The sequence below is a fragment of the Corvus moneduloides genome, chromosome 4, assembly GCF_009650955.1.
Source record: "Corvus moneduloides isolate bCorMon1 chromosome 4, bCorMon1.pri, whole genome shotgun sequence".
NCBI lineage: Eukaryota > Metazoa > Chordata > Aves > Passeriformes > Corvidae > Corvus > Corvus moneduloides.
Genome location: NC_045479.1, coordinates 51,914,195 through 51,939,741, shown reverse-complemented (window position 1 = coordinate 51,939,741; position 25,547 = coordinate 51,914,195). Strand labels below are relative to the sequence as shown.

At 37.6% G+C, this 25,547-nt stretch overlaps 1 protein-coding gene across 5 annotated transcripts in view; it reads right to left on the bottom strand.

The window, feature by feature from the left end:
* The window catches only part of CPED1 (cadherin like and PC-esterase domain containing 1), a 142,516-nt gene that overhangs the window by 56,088 nt on the left and 60,881 nt on the right, over positions 1–25,547 (bottom strand). For all 5 annotated transcript variants that reach the window (XM_032106818.1, XM_032106814.1, XM_032106817.1 and 2 more), the window contains 8 exons: positions 24,812–24,884; positions 23,100–23,267; positions 22,058–22,162; positions 20,850–21,019; positions 15,448–15,515; positions 15,075–15,119; positions 13,017–13,203; positions 10,600–10,768 (listed from right to left, as the gene is read on the bottom strand). In XM_032106818.1, the coding sequence (XP_031962709.1) occupies positions 10,600–10,768; positions 13,017–13,203; positions 15,075–15,119; positions 15,448–15,515; positions 20,850–21,019; positions 22,058–22,162; positions 23,100–23,267; positions 24,812–24,884 (985 nt within the window). The remainder of the gene's footprint in view (positions 1–10,599; positions 10,769–13,016; positions 13,204–15,074; positions 15,120–15,447; positions 15,516–20,849; positions 21,020–22,057; positions 22,163–23,099; positions 23,268–24,811; positions 24,885–25,547) is intronic.

Below are 25,547 nucleotides of genomic sequence, written 5' to 3'. Positions count from 1 at the left end.
ACAAAGCATCTAGATTTCTGTGACCTAGGTATAACCACTTCTGACTGATGTTAGAGACATACACGAATTAAGTTAAATACTTCTATAATTCTACAGTCCATGAAGTATGCCATTTCTCAAACTTCTTATCAAGGGTGGCCAAATTTCCCACTTTTATCACAGACAGGCCTAGAAGTCAAGGACTGCCCCATATTGCGATAAAATCTTCAGGTTTGTATTCAGTTTTGTATTCACTGAGATATGGAATTATCCCATTTCCTATCTTTTGTGTGGTAGCCTGAGTAAGTTACTGACTCTTAGAGCCACAGGATCCACAGCTCTTTCAAAGAGAACAAAAATGGTCAAACCTCTATACCAGATCATGAGACCCACAGCAGGATTTTGGTCATGTCACATCTTCTTTACCAAAATAGCACACAGGGAAAACAATCTGCATTTCAAATATGCATTGTGACTGTATAGCTGGAAGAGGTGACAGCCTTTATGCTGTGCAGCAATAAATCACTTCACTCTTCATTGTTCTATTGCACCATTTGGCTGAATTGCAGAATTATCCTTTTGCTTAACTTTACCAAATTAGAATTTTAAGACTGTCATTAAAAGTCCAGACAAATTGCTATGAAGACTTATGATGTCATTACTATGACTCATTAGACTTCCTTTTATATCTTCATAACAACCTATACCCTCTACTTCACTTTACAGATTTTCAATGCCTAAATGCCACCAATAATTTCCACTAGCACCAAAAACTGAGATCATCAAAGACCAGCTATTGTTTCTGGAGATGCAATAGGAGGCATGCTCTTTTCTGCAGACTCATTTTTTGATCCTATATCTGAAGATAAGTCTAGTTAGGTTAGATAAAAATCACATGGAAGTCAAAGGGAGTCTTTTCCCGGTTCAATGGGCTTGAATTAAGGATATTTTTCTCTACTGTTATACACACCACAAAACTGGGCACAGAAGCTTTTACTAAATCCAAATGACAGTCTACTTGGAGAGTCCCAGAACTGGAAGAGCTGAGGTGTACAACTGTATAACTAAGGAACATGCAACTTCTGTGTGCCCCAAACGTGACTCTAGACAGTTTTACCATACACCCCTCATGATATGTCTATGAGCATGACTGAAAGCCTTGCAGAGTAATAAGCTCATGTACCAGAAACTGTGATATTCCATTAACACGTTGCTGGAATGGCCTGGGTGCCATGTAGCAGAGGCACCTTGTTTGCTCCTTGTACTTAGACCAGCTTGCACACAGTCAGCACAAACAGCCCCTTCACTCTACTGTCACACTAGCCTTTTAACAAGTGCCACCATTCACCAAAAAATGTTAACAAGGCACCACAGAGCCCTGGTGTATCACACAAACCTATTGAAGTTTAACCTTAACAATAACTTTTGCTTCAGTAAAAACTGCAGTGACCACTTATGAAAACCCCACAGATTTACCCTCAACATACTCTGCAAATACTTCACCCACATGCCTGTACTGATTTGTCTGTGATTTATAAACTGCCAGTCTGATCATGGTTGTAATACTTTGTGTGCTGTCATACAGTGCAAGTTATTTCTAATTAATGAACTTTCTCTTCATGAATCAGGTACATTGACAGAATGCAAACACTGACACAGCTATTTACCCAAAACATAAACTACATATTTCAGTGAGGCTTCAGAAACTTTGGTTGACCCCTTCTTCTTCCCCTCCCTCTTCAATTATTGTACTTTTAAATGTTATTGGATTTTCTGGAACTTGTAAAGGAGAACTGCTTAACTCAAACTTTGACGTTTTCATACTTACGTGGTTCATTCAAAGACCTGTAAGGCTTTATGCTTTACTGAGGAGTTAATTTTTAAATCCTGACATTGTATAGTTGAAAATGGAAGCATCAAAAAATTATGGGCTTCACCCTACCTTGCTAATTTAGCCTAGTTAATGTAGGGAACGCAAATCCTGACCCAGCATGGTGATTGAGACAGCTAAGCTAGGTTCCCTGTGTAATCATGGAAAAACAACAGCTGGTAGAGGGAGGCAGAGTCCTCAAGTACATCTTCTGTTCCTCTCCAGAGATCTCAGATGCCTTCACAAGGTAATATCATCAGTACAACAGAGGGCACGACTCAAGAGGATCTGCCTCTGCCTGCCCAGCATCCAGCTCCAGCAGTGCCCTTCTGTAGGTAGGAGCAGCCAGAAGGAAGCAACTCATCTAGTCAGGCTGGGCCAGGAACCCCCGAACACCTTCTCTCTTGGCTGGCCTCAGGCTGAGGTGATTCGAGCGTGTGGCTCCCTCCTTCCCCTAAAGGACCATCAAGCTGTAGCTCTCTGCCTGAACTGCACCACAGTGCAGCAATGCATGGAGGAATTACTGTGTAGGGCAGAGAGAGGAAGCAAGAATAAGCAGAAAAAAAGTCTATGCTACGAGGAATCTTTTGCAAAAGTTACTGCTACCAGTTCTCTAGCAAAATGTAATTGATTCCAGTGGTGTTACTGGACCTGTATTATCTTAAAAACATCAAAAATAAGAGCAAAGAAGGACATAACTGAAAATCTAAATATGTGGGATGATTGCCTGATAACTTAGCACAAACAAAAAACCACATAGCTGACACAAATTATATAAAATAGGTTTTCTGATAAACTTTTCCAGAGAACAGTGTTCTCCCAGGAGCAGAATTGCCTACCCAGCATTTACTGTCATCTGTCTCCTTTCACAGCCACCCACAATGATTTGCTGCTATTATTTAAAAAGACATTTTAATCCTTTAGTTAAAGGCAAGGAATCAGAAAAACCTGGATCTCTTCCAGTCTGTACTAACAGTCTGTCATGGGCTCAGAGATAGCAGTGTATCTACAGAATCTGCACCCACAGCACTGTATCTGCCTCAGTATCTCCCTGTCCTGCAGCACAGCAGGGAGCAGCTGAATGTCCAACCATACACCCCAATAGCACCAGTGGGATTTTGTTCACCATTTGCAATCATACAGGTCACAATTTAATTCCCTGACCTTTTTAGTCATGCAATTATGAGTTTCTCCTTGGAGAGTTTATGGGCAGCTCTTCATCTTCTCTATCTTTCATGTGTCATGCACACTCATGGGATGACATCAGTAATTGTATGAAAGGGGAGAATGACCTGAGCACACAAAAGAATGGAATTGCTCTGTCAGGTGATTGAATTTTATCTTTTACGGTTTTGTTCATCACATAATTATATACTAACGACATTTTTCTGTGGCAGCATAATAGCAAAATCTCCATTCAAGTCAGGAGTCACGTAACTGAGTATCTAGGAGGGTGGGATATTCCTAGTAAGACTGTGCTAAATTGCAAACACATAAAAGAAGAAAAGAATGGTAGGAGATACTAAATTTTCCACTGCTGAGGTAAGAGATGCTACAAACAACTCTAGTTCTGTCAATAAATTCAGTGGTGCTGAAGAATGATATCACTCCTGACTTAAAAAGTTCTTATCCACAAGAGTGCCAAGCAAGGAAAGAAAGCTGCCTATAAAATTCTCAATCCTCAAGGGCTAATTATTATAGCAACTTAAAACTTCTTCTGGCTAATGATTATGAACCAAATTTGTTTGTTGGTGTCATCCCAGTCACTATTGGCTTATAACTGTTGAATCTTTGACTCAGTATTCATATGGATTCAAAGCACTGGTGACAATTTATCTGCCGGTGATCTGTGTCACACACAATTTCCTAAGTACAGTGCATCGTAATAATGACAAATGTAGCTGCTGCTACATGGAAACATCCGCTCTCTTCAGTCTCTGCCTGAAACTTCTGGAAACATTTCCTGGAGGATATCCGGTATTAATCTTGAATCATATGCTTAACAGGAAACTTAGCTACATAGAGAAGACTAAGCACAACTAATATAAAATCAGCAAAGCTTAAGCAAAATACTGTAAACTGGAAGACTATAAACTTTTCTCTGGGCAGCTGGAGCCAACATGAACTTGATCCTTAAAGTTTGGGCTCTGTAATGTGGCATCCCCAAAGTATTGGAGAGTAGGATGATGGTCCTAGTCAGGCACAGCCTACTGGAGACAGAGAATAAAATGATAAATTTTTATTCCATGCTCAGAGCACGAGATGCCTAAATAGAAGCACACAAAAACTCATTGTTTTGCTGTTTCTTCCCATTTTATGCTGTAGTTGTGCCCATTTGCTCTCTGTGGCCTCTTCAGAGTCCAGCAGATGTCTCACAGTGAGCACTGATGATGGGAACTCATGACCACCAGATGATAGTGCAGACTGTCTATGAAGTTAACTTTGTAGGTGAAAGATGGGCCTGACTTCTATAGAAAGCCCAGAGCATTATACTAATTCCTTCAAATGATGGATCTATGCTCTGCTGAATTTTTGAGAGCTTTCCTTAAAGCAGCAGATACTGGCCACTGATGAAGATGTCAGCCTAGCAGCCACATCCTGATTCTGAGATCCAAAAGGAGGTCAGCACAGAACTGCATAAATATAAAGAATATCCATCACAATGGTTAATTGTTCCTCTGACTCATCTACAGAGCAATGCTTTAAATCGCCACAGAAATCTTTGGTATAATTAAGAAAATGTGGTAAGCTTTCTCTTCCCAGTCGTATAGATGTTGACAAAGACAGAACATGCTGACTCTACAAAGTTTTCTCTGAGATCACACACAAATTAACCCTCTACTTGAAAATTAGCTAAGTATATTTATTATACCTCTCTCCCTTCTATATCATCTTAAATATACTTTTTTAGAAGCACCAAGTTGTGTTATTCAACTTAGGTGTTTGTTCAGTTTATACTTACAGTGAATGGTGATCATACATCCCTTGATTTTTAAATACTTTAAAGCACCTTCAAGCAGTTTTTTAGATTATTCTAAGATGTTGTTTAACCCAGATGTTTAGGAAAATTACTAACAAATTCAGCAGTTTTATGCAAGTGAATTCATAAGCATTGCCTGGCATATATAATGAAAGAGAATTCATCTGTAAGAATCTGTCAGGAGAGGTACTCAATCTCTATAATCTGGAATTGCTCCCCTGAAATTAACTGAACCATGCTGACATACAGCAGTTGAAGATGTAAGACCTCAACCTTCTTTTTATGGCAGTCTCTCTCTCCTAGCTCTCTATTTTGTGGTTTTCACCTGAACTGCTGACAATTTAACATGTGCTCAGTTTGCTACATATTTGTTCCTCAAGGCTATGCGAGCCTCGCTTTGTTTTTCCTGGGAAGTGGGTTGCAGTCACACAGAACCAAAATAATTTATAGATTAATAGCAATGCAAAGTACTTCTAGTGTTTTTTGTGTGTTTCCACCCATAAATCACTTCCACAATTTTTGAACATGAAGCTCCTGCTCATTCAAAACCAGCAAGAGCTTTAAACCCAATTTCAATGTGAATTTCTTTCATGAAGAAAGAAAAAGCTGCCTGAAACAGCACCCACTAACCCTCCTTCTGTGCTCAGCTGCTCATTTCTGCCCCTGCACTTACCCACTCCCTTGTGCTGACACAGAGAGAAAGAGAACCTTATCCCAGAAACTAGTTTGTTTAAAAAAAAGGGTTTTCCCATCTGGTTCATGAGTAGCTGCAGGCAGGGAAAGGGATGCTTAAGTTGGCATTGCTCCTGGAAAACATGATTGTCATACTGTGCTCTCACCAGTGTTTCTGAGGAAAATTTAGATTTGGCTCTTTCAAATAGAATGAGTGAGCTTTTTGGTTGTCCCAGCCACTCCCGTCTTGAAATGAGTTAGCATTCTGGATTGCACAATAGTCAAAATATCTAACAGTTATACCAATACAAATTTCAAATGCTAAAATCTTTAAATCAAATAGTCCTCACTGAATCAAAACTTCCTCTTCTGAATAACAACAACAACAATAACAAAAAAGAACTCAAACTATTTTTTTGAAGTCTGGGGGATTTTTATGTTTTTTTCTGAAAAATTCAAAACCACTGAAAAAAATTCTCACCAGCTCTATATCTGAGAAGGTGGAAGAATGCAATGCATGATTGCTCCTATAATGGATATTCTTTTTTTTTCTCTGAAAGGGAAGTAAGCTAACTTTGCAAATAAGATACAGTCTGGTTGCTGATATAATTAGAATGTACATTCAGTTCCAGATATGCACTTGCCATGCCTTTTGAAGCAAGACACTCAAGCTCAGAACTGCCAAAAGGGTCAGTTGCTGCTACAATAACCACTGAAAAACCTAGGATTCTTTCACAGCATCCACAATGTCCTTAGGACAGAAGAGATGGGTGGTTTGTAATAGGGTCACACTGAATCTAATAAAGCTAATGAGAAATCCAGAAGAGACTAATGTACTTCCAGCTTGTCCTACTACAGGACAAGTTCTTTGTTTTTCTCCTAAGTTGTTGGGGGGTTTTCTTGACATTATTTAATATTTGTGAGGTTCTTAGAAATCTTTGCATGAAAGTATTAGGCAAAGACTTAATACCCGTTCCTATAACTGACAGTTTTTACTTCTACTGTCTGGTATGAAAAGCTTTGCAATGGCAACAGCACACAGATTAAAATGAAGTAAAACCATTTTATTTTCCTTTGGAAATGTGTAACTTGAGCTGAAAAAAAAAAATAAGTATTCTCATATCTTCCTGAGGATATGAATGAAATTACTTCTTTTTTTTTTTTTTTTTTTTTTTTTTTAAGGCTTCTTCCTTTTGAAAGAGTTTTTTCATCTCTACCTCAAAAAGTCTATAGTAAAGTTAAATACAGTTAATAAGCTAGGCTTAGGTCTTAATTGCTTTTCGATCAATGGAAGTTGAGTAGACAGAGAAATCAACATGTTGTTGCTGGCATCTTGATTCCAGCTGCATTGTGGCCATTTAGTGTTACACAGTCAGCAATGCAATGCCAGTATCTCATCTCATCTCATAAGCTCTCTTGGGCTTCTTAAGCTATCTGGGCTCTAGGAAAAGAATATGATAAAAGGATTTGCAAAAATACAAGAGATAATAGTACATAAGAATAAGATGTTCTACAAAAATCAGGAAAGTTCATTCTCTCAGACATCAGAAAGGTATAGGACAGCCTGAACATCAGCCCACTGCACTGCACTGATTTTGGAATCAAATGTACAAATGCACAAAAGAAAATGACAGAGAATGAAACACACTATGCTATAAAAATAGCATTAGCTGTCCATTGTTCACAATATAAATGCAAACCCAAATAAATAACTGTATTATTAAAACACAACATCAACAACAAACCAAACCCAAACCCACCCACAACCAACCAACCAACCAACAACCAACCAACCAGCCAAACAAAACAAGCCATGTGGCAACAGGACACTGTAGGTACAAACAGGTACAGAAGTCCACCGGGTCAAAAGGTTCCCTAAGCACATCAGCAGTTACTCTCCATGATTGCAACTAGATAAATATTAACAATCAAAGAGGTAGCATCCACACATTTCAAGTGAGTCATAGATAAATCTGTTTGCATTTTAAAGATAATGGGCAGTGTAAGAATGTATAAAATATTTTGTCCTTTACACTAGTATGTACATAGTCTGGGATCTTTCACTTGACAGTGATGCTGATAACTGTCTTAAGAGCTCACTGTTTTTTCTGCTGACTGCCTTGGATTCTGACTATCTTCATATCACAGCTTCAGAGGTGATAATGAAATGGCACCACTTCTTTCAAGGATACTTAATTTGAATATTGTCAGCAATTGCACAAAATTAAGTTCAAGCACAAATCAATAACCTCTCCATTTGCAGTCCAAACAATACTGCAAAATGTGGAACACAGAATGGAAGGCAACGAAATCTGCTGAAGGTGCTATTGTGAGATGGCAGTTTATCCTATACTAATTTGGTTTTAATGGGGATATTATACCTGGTATCAAAAAGTACAGGAGACAATATTTTTTCCCTTTTTAGGGCTTGCAAGGCTTGGAACCACACACTTCTCAACTCAATACCTTGAAATTAATCCAGGATTATTCAACTTCATGAGAATTGTTAGACTGCTGGAAACCACATCCCACACTCTTTCTTTTTATTGTAAGCTTCCTTATAGTATCATCTTGCAGTGAAACCTGAATATCCTACTGGGATTAAACATAAAAGAAAGTTGGGAAAAAAAGTTGCTGGATTAGAATTTTAACTGAAGCCTTCTATGAGAAAGACCACACCACTATCAGTGGCCTTGCTCTCCTTGTGTGTGATCCCACTTGTGCCTAGTCAAGTGTCCAAAGTAGTCTCCATCAGTTCACGCTGTATTTATCCTTTTGCTCCTAAAACAGGTGTCTCATTACTAAGAGAACAAGTATTCATGCCACTGATGGGAGTGTATCAACTCACTCTGCAAGAGTGCATAATTTTTCTGGTATGAAGAGCAAAATGTAATGATGTTGTTTAAGACCTGAGTTTTCTATTGATAAAAAAACATAATTCTAAGCAAAAGACAACACATTCTATTCTAGCAAATAGGAAAAAATTCAAGCTTCTAAATGTTTTAGAATGCCATTTCTATCTCCAGCTCCAGCCTTTGTTTGTTTTTTAAAGGCACTCTCTGATAAGTTTGCCTCTAACATATCTAAAACTTGTTTTAGAATCTCACACTGTATCTTCACAGCACTTATTAGATACCACAAGAATGCTTTTCATCTCATTTTTACTCTGAACTCCCTAAGTCATCCCTAGCTCTGAACAACTGTATTAATTAGAGAGCAGTTATTCACAGAGGAGCAGAAAACCAAGCTCAATCAAAAAAAATTTCTAAATCACTTTTCATTTTTATCAGTCTAGATCTCTTTGCCTTCACAGTGCTTCAAAGATTCATACTCAGTCTCATAAATGCTATCATAAAACATTAACAACAGTGTAAACTCTGGTGTGGGAAGACATTTTTGAGGTTGAATTCCTGTTCCTACACTCAGATACATGCCCCAAATAAGGAAACAAAAAGAGCTTTTCTCACATCATTCCAGCCAGTGTATTCCAGTAATATAACTCTAGTTCAACTTACTGCTGTTCTCCTTTTCATATTAAGTCATACTTAAGATGTCAAGCAGGTTGCTGTACACCTGAACCGAAATCTCAGGTATTAAATGTGTTTATTTTTATTTTACTGTAGCAACTACTAGATGTAGTGTTGAGTCAGTACAAATAGTAAGAATACGGTCCTTGACCTTTTGAGCTTGTAAGAGAAGTCTAAGAGAAGAGAAAGACTAGGTGGTGGGCCAGACAACACCATAATCAGGTACTCAGGTCAGCAGTCAGTATACTATGACTACTACATACATTTTTTCTGGCAGTCCTGATTTGAAGATTGAGATAATTTTTGTCAACACCGAATTTGCTATCAACACTTATAATCTCTTTGGCTCCTGTTTTAAGCTCTAGTGCTCATATCTCCGCAAGAAAAACAAAATCCCTCTTGATATGCCCCATCATATAAAATGCTCTGCCTTCTATGATCCTGGTCTCCTGACCTCTTCTGCACTACATAGAAACCAGGGAAAGGAAGCAAGTTTTGCTAAAGGATGTATTAAGATCTTCATAAAGAAGATAAATAAAGATAGCATTAGATATTTGACATGAACATGGATGACAGTTTCAACACAATAGTTTTGAAAATTCTGCTTCCTGGTTGTAGAATTGTGACAAAATATATTACTCCCGGATGCTCTGGAATGAACCCACCAATCCTTTTAATCTGCCTAAAATTCCACAGATAAAAGCACTGCCCATGATTACCATTTACAATGTCACTTCCTTCTTTGAACTGGCTGGCTTATCTTTGCCCACCATATCAAGTAGCAACCAACATTTAGTTGAAATGACAAACTTTTGAATACAAGTAATTCTGATCCAGCATGTGTCCCAGGTTTTCTCTCTCATGCATAATATTTTTATCATTATAGTTTCACTAACTGAAATCTACACTGTTAATTTCATTACCTTTCTTCCATTTCTGTGTCTAATTTAGTCTGAGCTCCCCTTTCCCAGCCCTTATTAAGCCCTATTGGACAGACTCTGGTCCTTTTTTCATTCAACAGACCCATTCCTTCCTAAGGATTGCTATTTGCTGGGAGTAAATTACATGCATTCTCAAATTTGTATTTGGATAAATGTGATGTAAGCAACAATAATCCCTTCCTTTGGAATTATGAGTGAGTCTTTTTTATTGTGTTTATTGATCTAGAATAAACAGTTTTCATTAATAAATTATGTAGCAGCATCTGTCTTGAACACTGATAAATAGACTGTCATCATAAATATCTTCCCTGGTAAAAGGAATTCCATGGCTCCAGTGTCAGAGAGAGACACTTATGAAAAGTTTTGAGAAGGTTTAGCTGACCAAGGTAAGGATTAATTAACCTGGAGCTCTCAAATACATGGTAACAGGTACTTATGCTGGACTTACCTTTTATATCCAAAATGTTGTGTAAATGCTCAATTTCATACAATTAAAGTGCTTAGAACTCAGATTCTAATCTCAACAAAAACTGGCTCTACATGGCTCATGTACCCTAATTTATACCACTGAATGAACAGAAACCAGCTATTCCTATTAATGTGTATAGCAAAAAAATGAAGAGACAATACCTGCACAAACCCACACATCATATAGTCATCAAACAAAGGGAGACTGGGGCGGTCCTCTCGATAAATTGTGATTTTGTAGCTGCTCACGACCTCAGGGCTGGGCTGCGAATCATCCGTTAAGAGAATGATGACTTTGTTCAATCCAAGGCCAAGGGGATAGTTAGCAATGCTGCATGACAAAATAGGAAAGAAGTGGAATAAACACTAAAGACACAAAGATTTACACTCCTTTATCTATGGCTGCTGAATTCCGCTTGCTCCTAGAGGTTGCTATTTCTAACATTTTCTTTGTATTACAAAATACATGGGATTTTAAATAAAAACAGTGTAAAATAAGATTTGTAAGTATTTGTAGTTCTTTCAAGAAGAAAAAATACTGAGAGTAAACCTTAGTGAAAGCAGTGGCAGTGGCAAATATTCTGACATGAAATCTGTGAATGAAATCATTAGGGACAATAATTCCCAGCAGGCCCAAATTTGTGATGAAGTCATCAGGGAGATAAATACAATCAGAAGTGTAGTTAGCTGCTGAAATTGTCCACTAGCCAAATGTGATGGATTCCCAGTCAAACTACTCAGAGTGACAAACCAGAGAAAAGCTGAGTTGTGCTCTTCTTCCTTCAGCAGGGAAATAAATGCTGAAAGGCACAGAACCTGCACATGCAGGGCTTTTACTTTTCAGTGCTAAGACCATCTTGCTATTCTTTTTCATTCTACAAGGAAGCAATCTTTGAGGTTTTCACATATATCTATGCTGACTGCCAAGGCAGCTAACACTGAAACACCAAAATATTGGGTGGAAGAATTTAATGACAGTTTCTTTTGAAAAGATAAATTGAGACTGCTTTTTTATTGAAAAAACAAGGAAACATATTGGGCATTAGATCAGTAACAACTGCACAGACTTTCTGGTTAGTAACAGACATTCTAGTTCAAAGCATCTGCTTCACAGTCAGTCAAAAGATGCTAGGTTTGCTAAGCACTTCATGTCATGAAGGAAAGTTACCTCTGAAATAGTTAAGAATTTTTCTTCCCAAGTAAATCACTGTCCCTGTTCTCCCTTTTATCCACTCACTAATGGCTAGTATGCAAATAGGCCAGTTCTCTGGTTCTGAGGTACCTGACCCAGATAAATAAACACTTTTTGTCCTTCCCAACATTAAAAACTAGGCCATACCCAAAATACCTATTGGTTTTGTCCCTGGTACATGCTGTTTTCTCAGAGCTGGTTGGGAAAGCCAAAAGTGTGCCAGGGATCACAGTAGCAATTAAACATCATGGTTTATTGTGGGTCAGTGCTCAAACATGATGTTTAGTGATGACTCTGCTCTCTCCTCTATCGTTCAGCTTTATAGTTCTCTAAGAGATCAGATAAGCTGGGACTCTTGTGGATGACAAGGTGACCCACTTAGTGGATGAGAGAAAGGCTGTGATTGTTGCCTACCTAGACTTTAATGAAGCCTTTGGCACTGTTTCCCACAGCATTCTTCTGGAGAAACTGGCTGCTCACACCTTACATTCACATACATTTTGCTGGGTAAAAAACTGGCTGGATGGCCAGGGCAATGATCTGGACATGGAGATTGAGGGCACCCTCAGTCTGTTTGCAGATAACAGGAGGTTGTAGCAAGGTAGGGGTCAGTCTCTTCTCCCAAGTGACAGGACAAACGGAAATGGCTTTAAGTTTCATCAGGGGAGGTTTAGGTTGGATATTGGGAAGAATGTCTTCACTGAAACGGTTGTCAGGTATTGGAACAGGCTGCCCAGGGAAGTGGTGAGTCACCATGCCTGGAGGTATTTAAAAGTTGTGTAGATGTGCTGCTTAGGGATGTGGTTTAGTGGTGGACTTGGCAATGCTGGATTAACAGTTGGACTTGACCTTAAGGGTCTTTTTCAATGTGACTTATTCTATGATTCTACGACAATTCCTTATAATACAACTATGACAAAAATGGATTATTCTCAGTTAGTAAACTTGAACTTACTTCTTCCTTTGAAGACAGCTGCCCTACTCTGACCCATGTAAGCAGACCAAGTCCAGCAGGGCAGAAGATTAGGGCACTGTGCAAAATTAACACCTGGATACAAAAGCTCAAATTCTCTGTCATCTTCTGTGTGCAGTGTAGTGATGGTCTGTTCCCACCCAGCTTTGATGTTGTCAGTGACTGCAGAAGATGGGTGAGATACTGCAATTGTACACTCCATTAAGCTAGAGTTAATTATGGCTTGAGAACAACATACAGACCATTGCCTTCAGGATACTGAAAATAAACACAAGTTTCTCAGCATTGAACTCCCTCTGACGTTCCCATGACTAATCTATTTGTGTCCTGGGTTTTTGGAAACAAAAAAAAATGTGGAACATGATGACATATTTCCAAAATTAAGTTTTTACACTCATATTTTTTTTCTCGTACCTTGGCCCTTTCTTGTCATCGAGGTGTACGTGGCACTGACAGTTAGAGGGTTCTGCTCCTATTTTCACTGTCACCATGTCGAATGGCACTTCTGCATAGTATTCTCTGATCTTTGGGTTAAACTGAGGATTCAAGTCCAGCTGTGGACTGGTGAAGAGCTGTCTGATATGAGATAGGGTATCTTTATCTGTTCCAAGAAGGCATCAAAGAAAAAAAACTATGAAATGTACGAACATTTTGGAACTACATGCAACTTCTGGCAGATTGATAACATGTACAGTGGCAAGATATTTAATGCCTAGTGACTCAGAGACTCATAATCCTGCTGCAAAATTTTAATGGAGTTTGTAATGGCACTTGAGAAATTTGTAGGCCTCGGAGGGATTTTAAACATTCAGTGTCCAATCACTTTAGTCCTAGTCAAAAACTCAAAGCCTGTGTAAGCCTTTGAAAATGGAAGGATTAAGTCTGGGAGATCTGTCTCTAGTTAGTTAACTGAAACCTAAAGAAGAGGTAGGCCAAAATTCATAACCTACTTAGGTACCAGGCTGTGTACAGGGTTTATGCACAAGTGTAATTTCCAATAAAAATCAAAATAAGTTAGACATACTCTTACTGTTCATAAGAACAAGTCACGTGGAGATATCAAGACCCATGGGGTCATTTGCAGTACAGCTGGAAGAATGTTTTATTAAAATTCCTATATCAACAAATTCCAGCTCCTTTCCTGTGTATGAAATCTCCACAATCAAATCCTATTTGCTCAAATGTGTCCTTTATTTCATAGTGTTTGCCAAATTACTCATGCGAATAATTATTTGTTGGCAACCTACTTATGACAAATATTTTAACCAGCCTATTGGATTCAGATTTACAGTATAATTACACATTCAAAACTGCTTTACACATATATTCACTAGTACATGTTTTAAACTGGGTACTTCAGAAAATATTCCACATAGGAAACTCTTTTACTATAATATCTGAAAAATCTTGTGGCTTAAAAGGGTCAAAAATTATGCAAATACTTTTATGTGAACCTTTTCTACCTTGAAACATCTGCTCTGAGAAACAAAACAGGGCAATGTCAGAACCCTCTTGCATGGATTAAAATTTAAGGGAAAATATTCCAGTGGAAGAACAGAATTTGGGCTACATTTGTAGGGGAATAGAGTCTTACACACAGACACACAGAAGGTATTAAAAAACCCCTGAGAGATGAATATAAACACTTCTCCATATCCTGTATGACTTAGAAATGTTTTCTTACTACTAGCTTAAAAATGAGGAGGAATTTCAAAATAACATTAATCGAGGTATTTTTAAAATAAAATATCATGCAGTTAGAATGGTGATGCCCATCAGCCAGCCCACGAGTATCTCTGGCCTCTATCTGACACAAGAATTGTTCCTGGAGGCAGCATGAGATCATCAACAGAGGGGACATGAGGCTCAGTGTGTAACAAAGCCTATCCACCATGGAGCAATGGCTTCATGTTTACAAATGGGCCCCTCAGATAATTTGGGAATGAGGAAGGCAGCAGAAAACATTGCTACCACCAAAGAAAAACATATTTTACATCTTTACAGATCTTTAAAAATACTTTAAATATTCCTGTAAGCATATATTTTAGAAAAACTCCTCATCTCTTAAACAGCTCCTCAATACTTCATTATTGAGCTGAAGACAAAGCTTTAAACAAAGCTGATTAAACTCCAGACAAGTTTAAAGGTTTTTCCACAAGAACAAATGTATGCTGAGGTTATTGGAAAAAGGGGGGCAAAAGTCTGTTGAAGTGTGACAAGGGATCAATGAGTGCTGGAATACTCACATTAATATGCACATACAGCAATGTTTAATTTTGGTTTTGAGCTTATTTAATATAATAGCCCATTTACTGAGTGTTTAATCAATGTTCTTGCTACTGAAAAATCCTTTTTTTTTTAGTAAAAGCCTGCAGATTCTCTTCGCTTAGAGGTTATGTAGAGAAACCCAAGAAAAATTTTCAAGAAATCTTTCTTCATCCCCCTCCGTGATCTAGAAAGACCTTGACTTACCATAACTGCATCGTCTTTCTTCAGTCTTACTGGAATAATGCAATGCTGAAAGATAAACAGAAACAGCTAATAATTCTCTACTCTAAGCCTGATTACAGTCCCATTGGAGAAGGAACCATCTTTTACTTATAAGAGACGCATTGTACTTTTATTCTTTACAGTGTGAAATTTTTACTTTAGGCTTGTGAATGCTGCTCATGGGCTCAGTGTAGCAACTTACATAAGATAAAGAAGTGATTAGTCTTTTATATGGAGTAAGCTAAGATTTTTCAGTTGGAATGCAAGACAATGCAATCTAAATCCACATGTTATCAGAAATAATACAAATAGGAAAAACGTACTGTATATAAAAGATCTTACTCTGAACCCTTACCTCCATGATTCTTCCTGAAGTCAGAAGGAACATTCTGCTTTGGATTCATATTTTCTTGAGAAGGTTGCCTGTCAATTCAATAGCAGACATATTTCTACATGAATGGAAGGAACAGAAACAATGAAATATTTTGCAAAAATTTCTATATGGTATCCCAGGGCACATGGTATTTCAGTATTTTCTGTGGAAAGATGAACCTCCTGCATTCATATTCCCAGCATTAGCAATATTACCTGAGTGAACATAACAGAAAACACAAATAATACATGGCAGCACATCACAGCAACAGAAAAAAAAAGAAATAAATTCCAAAACATAGTTGCATTGCTAGGAAAAGGAAGGGTGGATATAGCCAAGAATGAAATAACCCACACTATATCTCTTAACTGCTTCTATGATGGGTTTTTTTGCATATACTTGAGATTAAAGTTAGACTTCGTTCAAAAACATTTAAATAAAAATGAAGGCATGCCTCCAGGGGAATATCTGTACTGAGATTATCACGAATTCCTAAAATGGAACTTCTATGTGTTTTGCTTTGTTTGCAAATTAAAAACAAATCCAGGGAGTGGATATATATGCATATATATATATATATATATATGTATGTAAAATCTCTGTGAAAAAAAGACAAGTCAATTGTGACAATTAATCAACATGTCAGTGGTGTCCATATTGTGAACTCTGCAGATTTTTCCTTTCAAGTAGAATTTTGGTAGCATGGTAGAAAAAAAGGGAGTAGGCTTCTCTTCAATCCAACCCTCTGGTTGATAAGACCTTTTTGGAGGTCCATTAGCATTTCTTGAAGCTTTCACTGGTTTTCCTCCTAGTGTTTCCTTTAGAAGTTCTCATAACACAACTTCTTCCTGGATACTGCAGTTTGGGTTTTGAAGGACATAAAGTCACTCTCTGTGCCAAGGAAGGGAGGTGGCAATATTGCTCTGTGCAAGCATCCATCACTGATGTTTCAAGAGTAGCTTCTGAAAGCAGTATTGAGGTCAATCATGGGAAAAGGTAAACTGCCCAGCGATAAAAAACTGTCCAGTGATAAAACAGATTTCTGCATTAACTCAATGAGATAAGGAAAGAAGCAGCTGGCAGATCTGTGTGTCTTTGCGTGCGCAGGAAAATGTAGTTCTGAGCTTGCAGTGTCTAGACACCACCCTAATTTTATTCACATTCATGACCTACTTCAAAGGAGGCACTTAACACACTATTGGAGTTTGCTTTCCAAGTTGTAAGTTATTTTGCACCCTTCTTTCTGCTTGTCAAGGAAGTAACAGCTAACATCTGTCAAATACACTTTTTCTCTCCGCTGTTCCTATTTGCTTGCCTGGTCCCAAACCCTGTTTTAAGGTGGAAGCAACATGTCTTAACTCTATAAAATGACAGACTTTTGTTTAGTCAGAGAACACGTGAGGAGTGCGACAACGCCACAACTGCAAGGTCCCTGCTCACAAAGGAACAGCATGACCTGTATGAATTTCAAATCTGTAGACTGCAATTAACATCAGACAGCATTAAGAGACATATAATAACTATATCTGATTATTTAGAAATCATATTAGAGAAAAATACTCAGATTACAATATGGCCAGCGGGACTGGGGCAGTGATTGTCCCCCTGCACATAGCACTGGTGAGGCCACACCTTGAATCTTGTGTTCAGTTTTGGCTTCTCACTACATGAAAGACATTGAGGTGCTGGAGCATGTCCAGAGAAGGGTAATGAAGCTGGGGAAGGGGCTGGAGCACAAGCCTTATGAGAAGTGGCTCAGAGAGCTGGGGGTATTTAGTCTGGAGAAAGGGAGGCTCAGGGGAGACCTTATCGCTCTCTACAAGTCAGTGAAATGAGGCTGTAGCCAGGTGGAGTCATTCTCCCACGTAATAAGTGATAGGATGAGAGGAACCTTTCCAACATAAATGACTCTATGGTTCAATGATTTATCTCTGCTGCAGCCTGAGCTTTTTAATCATCAGCACCATGAAGCTTTCATTTGTTCAAGCTCCTTGCAATAAGCAGACTGAGGTAACAATGCAGTTATGAAGCTCTTCCTAATACAGAGCACTCTGCACATCCCTTTCCTTAAGAAAGGACCTCCATCTGTTTGAGTGGCCTCCTACTTAAATATCTTGGAGGTGTCTAGTACAGATGTGCACTTTGCCTACACAGTTTGCAGTTTCTAATGAAACTAATGGCTGTATGTCAGCACCCTTGATGAGTGCATGCTTGTGAATGAACCTTTCAAAAGATTCCCAATGTGTACATCACAAACTATTGACTATGAACCTGTCCTTTAGGAATCTCTCTGATTCAGCAAACAAGAAAAGCAAAGGATTGACAGCAGCAATAATAATATAGCTCTGATGGTCTATGCAACAAGACATAAGCGATTAAGGACATGTAGAAATAGAATATTTCGTAAACTAAAACATAAAAAGGAAAAAACTAGTCTCTTTTGGTGTCTCTGATGAATATGTTAGTTGTGAATGGTGCAACTTTTAACAGGTCATAAACTCAACATTGAGACCATATTTCAATATTCAGTAGAGTTATGAATTTTCTTTCTTTAGATGATGTTATGTAGGTCTCTCTTCAAAATAAGCTCTCTATTTTGTAGAGTGTTTGTTTGGCTTCAGTCACAGAGTTTCCATGGGGGCATTTGGCTCCTTAAATGAAATACCTTGCACTGATCTTCAGAAGTGAAATAAAAAAGTTCAGACTCAAGAGTGGGATTAATTTCCTGGCACTTAATCCCAACTGTCTCTCTCCTTTCCTCCTTCCTTCTGTCTCTCACTCCTCCCATTCCAGGCCAGTGATCTTATCCTTGTCTTCCTTGTCATTGCTTTTTTCTGTCCCATAGTCCAAAACCTGTTAATTTCTCAGACTTTCCAGGTAATTGACATGACCAAGTTAAATTCCAAAAAAGTATTTTCAGCCCAGATTCAGTCTGAGGGCTGATGCTTCTAGTTTGAACTAAAAAAGGGCTTGCATATGAGAAGCTAAAACCACTTTCCCAAATACATCAGTTGATTTCAAAAAACATTTGCAGCTTTTAGACCTGCTTAGGCTTCTATCTTTTACAGATACAGAAGCATTAGCTTTACTCACTAATCTGATTCTTCCATGCTGTCTGACATAGCCAAATATACTTTCCATGACACTTCATAGCCCCTAATCTAGAAGACAGTGGTTATGTATGTCCTAGTCATATCATGAGTATAAACTTCATAGAGCTGAAAACAGTTCATAAAAAATGCCAAAAATTTTTTTCAGAGTACATGTTAGGTGTAATATTTTATACCCATACATCTGAAGTGGTCATTTTCACCTAGGCTGTAATTGTTTCATTATAGTTTGAGATGAGTTTCTAGAGTTCTTCTTATTTCTTGTGTGGAAGGAATTCAGGGAGTTCACTAATACCATTTAAGGTTTCAACACTAGTCATATAGATGAAATGAGTTAAAATACGTAGACTAGGAAACATCTTTATATCCTGTCTTCATCCTACGGAGTCATGATCAGTGAACAAAGTAACTGCACAAGACCTCAGTCAAAAGTCACTATTTCTCCCATAAATTTCTTGTCTGCTTGGACAGTCAGTTATGCAATCACTAGATTTGATAAATGGAAATACCAGTTTTCCACAGTCAGAGAAATAAAAACTGTTAAATAAATTGACTGAACAACCTGGCCTTAACTAAAGAAATTCAGGAAAAGTGTTCTGATACACAAACTCATCAAAGCTGGGAGAAAAAAAAAGATTAATCAAAGCTCAAAGAGAATGCATACTTGAGTTATTTGGGGAGTAAATACAGCTAAGCTCTTTCTTCCTTGCAATTAAGTATAATTACATGCATATCTGACACATACATCACCATCACATGCATGTAGCTAAAGGAGCGGAAGATTCTGATTTAGCAATGTCAAAGGACATGGTTTTTTATACACTGAATGAAGAGAATGGTGTTATTAGCTTAGCCACTGCAGAAAAATACAGTGCAAAGAAGCAGACTGGCCTATGCCCTGGAGAAAGGTCATGGTACTTCCACATATTTATACACATACAATAATGTTGAGCTTGAAGGAAAAGAAGAGGCCAAGGGGCTTGCTCAAAATGAGTGAGTGGCACAGCTTAGATTAGAACAGAAAGCTGCTAAAGGCTGGTATGCTTTGATATGCAAACCTAAATATTTCTGCAAAAGGGCAAGGGCTTACATATGAATGCAAGCAGCTGCATCTTTGAATCACTTCTCATGGAGGGATCAGAGTGGTCGGCAGTAACAACAATAACTTAGCACTTTCATGGAACTGTGTATTTTCAAAACACTAATAAACAGTTACCTAGTACAGTGATAAAGTATAAGCTCCCCTTTACAGTAAAGCAAAGATACAGATAATTATTGATTTGCTGAAAGCCACGCCCAGTTCAATGAGGAACAAAATTAAAACTTAAGAAATCTTACAGATGCCTCATACACTGACTACAGCATTCTCCCAGAAAAATGTACAAAATAATATCATTTACACATTCATCTTGAGACTCAGTGGAATAGAGCATACACATTGTCTAATGTGCCTGTTCCCAAGTCCTTGTTTGTAAAATCACAAATGTCAGTAGTCAGTATGGCACACATATATGAAACATCATTAACTAAGAGATAATGAAAACAGAAACCACATTTTAACAAATTTTATAGAAAACATACAGTATACTATAAGTTTTCTCCTTCCTTCCTTCCCTCCTTGCTTGCTTCCTTACTTCCTCTCCCTCCCTCCCTCCCTTGTTCTGTCCTTCCTTTCCTCTTCCTCTCTTTGTGAAAGTTAAAACTTCTTGCCAGAAGTTCAATACATCTACCCTTAACATTGCAGCATTTTTCCCATATTTTCACAAACAGTTAAAATGAGGTTCTCAGAGTATTATGCTCTCTGACCTGTATTTGTTGGACAGAAAATTTGGAGCCAACCAAAATTATTAATTCTTTTGGAAAAATCTTCACCTGAAATTTTATATCTTCTTTACAGTTTTGCTTTTAATTGGTACATAAATTAAGACAGTCTTAACCCTGGGAAATGCTACTAATTCAGAGTTTACAGTTGTTTAGAAAAAAACATACCCAATAAACCTTTTCTTAAAAAAAATTTACTGTAGTTCCAATTAATTTTTAATCCAGAGTCCTTCACATTAGACAGAGAAGCAAATCCTGTTCTATTTAGAAACCTAGCTACAGTTCCAATGGCAGAATGACTGACAGGGCTTCATATGGGATGACAGACCTTCACCTCAAGCATTGCAAGTCCACCTACATCTACTGAAGGATTAAGTTTTATGATGCTCACTGGACATATTGCAATTACATAATTTGAGAAACTACCCTCAACATATATAAGAGTTATCTTACCACTCAAAAAGATTTGTATGTGCCTCTTTATTCATGAACTGGAATTGTTGAAGTAAACTGGAAAGCAACCAATGCACAGTCAGGACTGAACTAAGACGCCTCATTGGGTCTACCATTCGATAAAGGTCACGCAGCAACATTTGGATCTTGGGTGCAGAAGAAGGGAAAAGCTGAGAAGAGAGACACTGATTAGAGATAACACAGTATGATATCTGTAGAGTGCAAAGACATGAGAAATTATCAGAAGACAGTATGTACAGCATAGGGCTGGTCATATATTAATGCTCTTTCCCACATGCTTACAAACTGAGTATCATGCCCAGCCTTGTGAATGATGATTACCAGTACTGATGTGGAAGTTGATCTCCTTTGCCCCTGACTTGACCCTGAGATTAGCTCAGTTGGTCAGAGCATGGAGCTAATAATGCTGAGGTTACAGGTTCAACCCCTGTATTGGCCAAGAGTTGGACTTGATGATCCTTCTGGACCAATTCCAACTCAGACAACTCTGTGAATTCCAGATGTATTAGACTCAATGCTTCTTCAGAAAGTGTCATCAGTCTCCATCCCTAATACTCATCCAGGGAGTCTCAAAGAAATCCTGATATCATGCAGACTTTCTGAACAACAGATTCAGTTGCAGATCCTTTATTTTCCCAACACTCACCATTTCCCTCACTAACTATGCCTATTCACAGACAGTGATTGTTATTCCTCCATCTGTGTTCTTCTCCAAAAATGAATTCAAAGCATGAAGAAACATAACATATTCCACCTGCCTTTTTTTTTTTTTTGCCACTTTTTAATCTATTTCTACACTCTGGTCATGATCTCAGTGTTGTACTTTGTCTAGTCCTTCCACTCACTCCTGCTTTGCTTTGTTATCATTCTATTTCCTTACCACCTCATTAGTCACTTATGTTATTTTCCTTCTTTTCCTTTCCTTCTATTTTCATGTCTCTGTTTCTGCTTTAGCTGTCCTTTTCAGTGGAAACTCATCTCAAATTCTCTGGTGTATTTCTTTCTCTCTTTTAAAATAAACTCAAATGATCCACCAAAATAAAATCAGTGTTACCTCTATCTCCTTGCTTTCCTGCCCATCCAGCCTAATTACGTATGCCAGAGACAGCAGAGAATGGTAATGAAGGAGAAATGTTAAGAGTTACATAAAATATATATGCAATGAAACAAAACCCTATTTATTTTACCAGCTCAAATTGTCCAAGATTCTTCAGCTCTTTTATGAAAGTAATCATTGAATTTATCTCTTCTAAAGAGAAACATTGCTCTTCTTCTCTGTTGTATGTTCCATCCTGTGAAGGAAACAGCAGCATGTTCTGGTGAAATCACATGGAAAGCAGTGTGCTTTCAGTAGACCCCAATCCCTTTGCTGATCATAGGAACAAGTTACAGCAGCTCTCAACTAGCTGTTACCTCAGCCAGCCAGCTCCTTGACAGCTCATCCTGTTTTTCAGTCTAGAATAAAGCACACTATGCATTAGCTTTGTGTGGAGACAAACCCATAGAAACTACGGGTCTCTGGAGCACGGGCTGGGTAATCATATCACTACATGTCTGTATGTCTACAGCTTCTACTTCATCCTGTCATAAATTTAGAACCCATGACTCTGTTTTAGCCACATCTGTCCGAGAGGCAGAAGTTACCTGGATAAATTAGTCCCTGTAAGTCTTTCAAGAAGGGGACTCCTCAGAAATGAGTTCTTAAAAGTGCCCGGACTGAGAGAAATACTGCTAAATGAGATCTCAGCTTGTCAGAAATGGTTTTCACTAGTGAAGCAAAATTTATACAGATTCTATAAATGCAAAAAGAATATTGGAACTGGATCTTGCATTGAGAATAAGACACAAAGTTGTAAGAACCAAAATTTAATTTTGATGCTCATGGATCTCCATGCACAAGTTAATCAATTCTGGATGAAATTGTGAAAACACTCAGATCTGTATATCAAGAAAAGACCATTTAAAGAACAGTGGGAAAATTACTTCGTTAAAACTTCAAATATGTCTTTCAAGTATTTTGGAAAATGAAATAATTTGAGAGAGGAATTTTTACAAAAGAATATTCAATTGTTTAATATAATTACAGTTTTATTCCCCAGCATACAATAAAAGATTGTTTTTAAATAAATCCTTCATTCTATAAGTTGGCACCAAGAATTTCAGAAGCATACAATTTAAAATTAAGTATTTTCAAATAGTTAATAATAAGAAAAGGTTGGAATGAACTACCTTGCTCACAGATGATCCATATATTTTTTGCAGAGCTTCTATAAAACTGGATGTTGAGGATTCATTAGATAAGAGAAATTTAAATGTATCTTCCAAAAGAAGTTCTTTCGAAATTTGGTCCTGAATAGTCAATTCATTCTCATCTTGAAAGTCAAAGTGTTCATGCACCTGTTGGAAAATAATATAAGAATGTATAGTTTGAATAACTACAGAAGAATTCCAGTCTTCTCATAGCAATAAATACTAAACTGGAACTTTAAAAAAGGTAATAATAACACAAACTGACAGGATTATAAAACAACGAATGCTGTGCCACATTTTCTGTCACAAGTCCACACCACAATGTTTGCTGTCCTCCAGTGGACAGAGTGCAGTATTGCAGACACAAGTGAAAGCTTTTTTTTCCATGCTTGATTTGAAATTTGATTAAAAAAATATTATGTCACAGTCTATGTTAATACAGCTCTTGCAAAACTCATGTGTTTAGAGTTAATACAGAACATCTCTTACTACAGATGAATGTGTAAGTTTTACAATATATAAACACAATGAACAAATTCATGGCTATAAAATTTGACTAAATCATTATTTTAACATAAACACAAATATAGCATCAACATGAATAGGTTGTGTGCATGCTACAGTTTCCAAGTGATAATATTCAAATTCAATGTTGCATTAATTATCAACTGCTATTTTTTAGAGCCATTTATTTTTTCATACTGTAAATTTATGGATAATGGCTAATGGTTGAAACTTCTATACAGGGAGGTAAACATTTTGTTTTATGTTTAGCTTTTTAAGCACTTCTGAGATAATTTTTTTACAGTCTGATATACAATTATTGAATTGTTATGACATACCACATTTCTTATAGTAGCTAAATAAGTCTTCTCAGACTAATTAAGGATATGGTCTTCATGGACTTTTTCAATTGTGCAAACTTCCTTTCATACGTGCATTTTTCCTATGTTTAAAGGATTTTTATTCTGGGAGATGGAGAGATTGACTGCACTGCTGTTACTAGAAACTTGAACAGATTTTAAGTGGGGATATATTAGCTAATTATTGTTAATATTTGTATATCATAAATATGAAGAAACGTTTTATATACCTATTTATATGCATGCACATGAGGTAATGAGAACAGCTGGAAAGCAGTACAATATTTGTTTCAGGACAGACTGTTCTGAGGCAGGAGTGGTACAAAAACTGGCACAGCTCCCATTTCCATGGTTTTAAGGGCCTTGTGGATCATCCAGGAAGAAGGCAGCACAGTGGAGGTCAAAGCAGGTAATGAAATGAAGAAGTACAATCCAATTTATGGAGAACTTTAATTTGTATTTAAAGCCAATTGCGGTTTCTTAACTTCCTCCCTTCATCTTTGTTCTGCCACATTTAAAACCTAACTCCACTTTCATGCAATGCTTCCTATGGATTTTGTTCCACTGATATTCATTTGAGGTAATAGCTAGCCTTTTAATATAAACTGAAAAGTTTGCACACTTTAATGGTGTGGTGAACTTCATCACAGTAACTCAGACTCTTAAAAACGGGTTTCTTTTACAGCAAATCTCCACAATCAGGCAAAATTAATATTAGAGTATTGGTACACTTAGAGATTTGAGGGTACCTATCAAAGAGAGTTTCCTGCTGTGTTCTTCTTGGTGTAATTTTTTTGAGTCAAGCAATAATTTGTGCAATTTTCTCACCTTAAGAACTACTGGGTGTATGGACATGCCAAATCCAATGTCAAAGGTTAGCATTTGAAAACACTGGCTGCATCTGAAACACAATATAAAAGGAATCAGTTTCAGTGAGGTTAGGTACTGTTGTGAAATATAGAATCATAGAATAATTTAGGTTGGAAAAGACCCTTAAGATCATTGTGCCCAATCATAAACCTAGCACTGCCAAGTCCACCACTGAACCACATCCCTGTATACAGTAAAATTCCATACACACACAGGTCCAGAGAACACATGCAAGAAAACATACACACACAGGCCAAGAGACAACATGTGATACAGACTAAATAAATTTCTAGGAAGAGCCAGCAGCATTAAACATGGAAGGAGTCAGATTGTGAGGTGATGAAAATAGTGCTATATAAACGTGTTTTTAATGCTTGACAGAGAGGGAGGTGAATTATGCTGAAGGAAGAAATGCCTTTTGAAGAGAATGAATGAGGCCTGGCAAAAGCTTTGAAGACATTTGGAGGGCAAGAGATGGTGAAAGGCTCCAGACTCACTGAAGCCAAAGAGCTCTGCTGCAGCTATGGGTATGTTTGGAGGCACGAGTCAGGAGTTACAAGCAAGCCTTGTGTTACACAAACAAGAGAGTCCATTTCATTGGTAAAAAAGAGCGTTTGGACCACTGTCAAAATAGCTTCATCCCCATTACACTCCTCCCCTCCTTGCTACCCTCTCCACTCACAATATAAGCTTT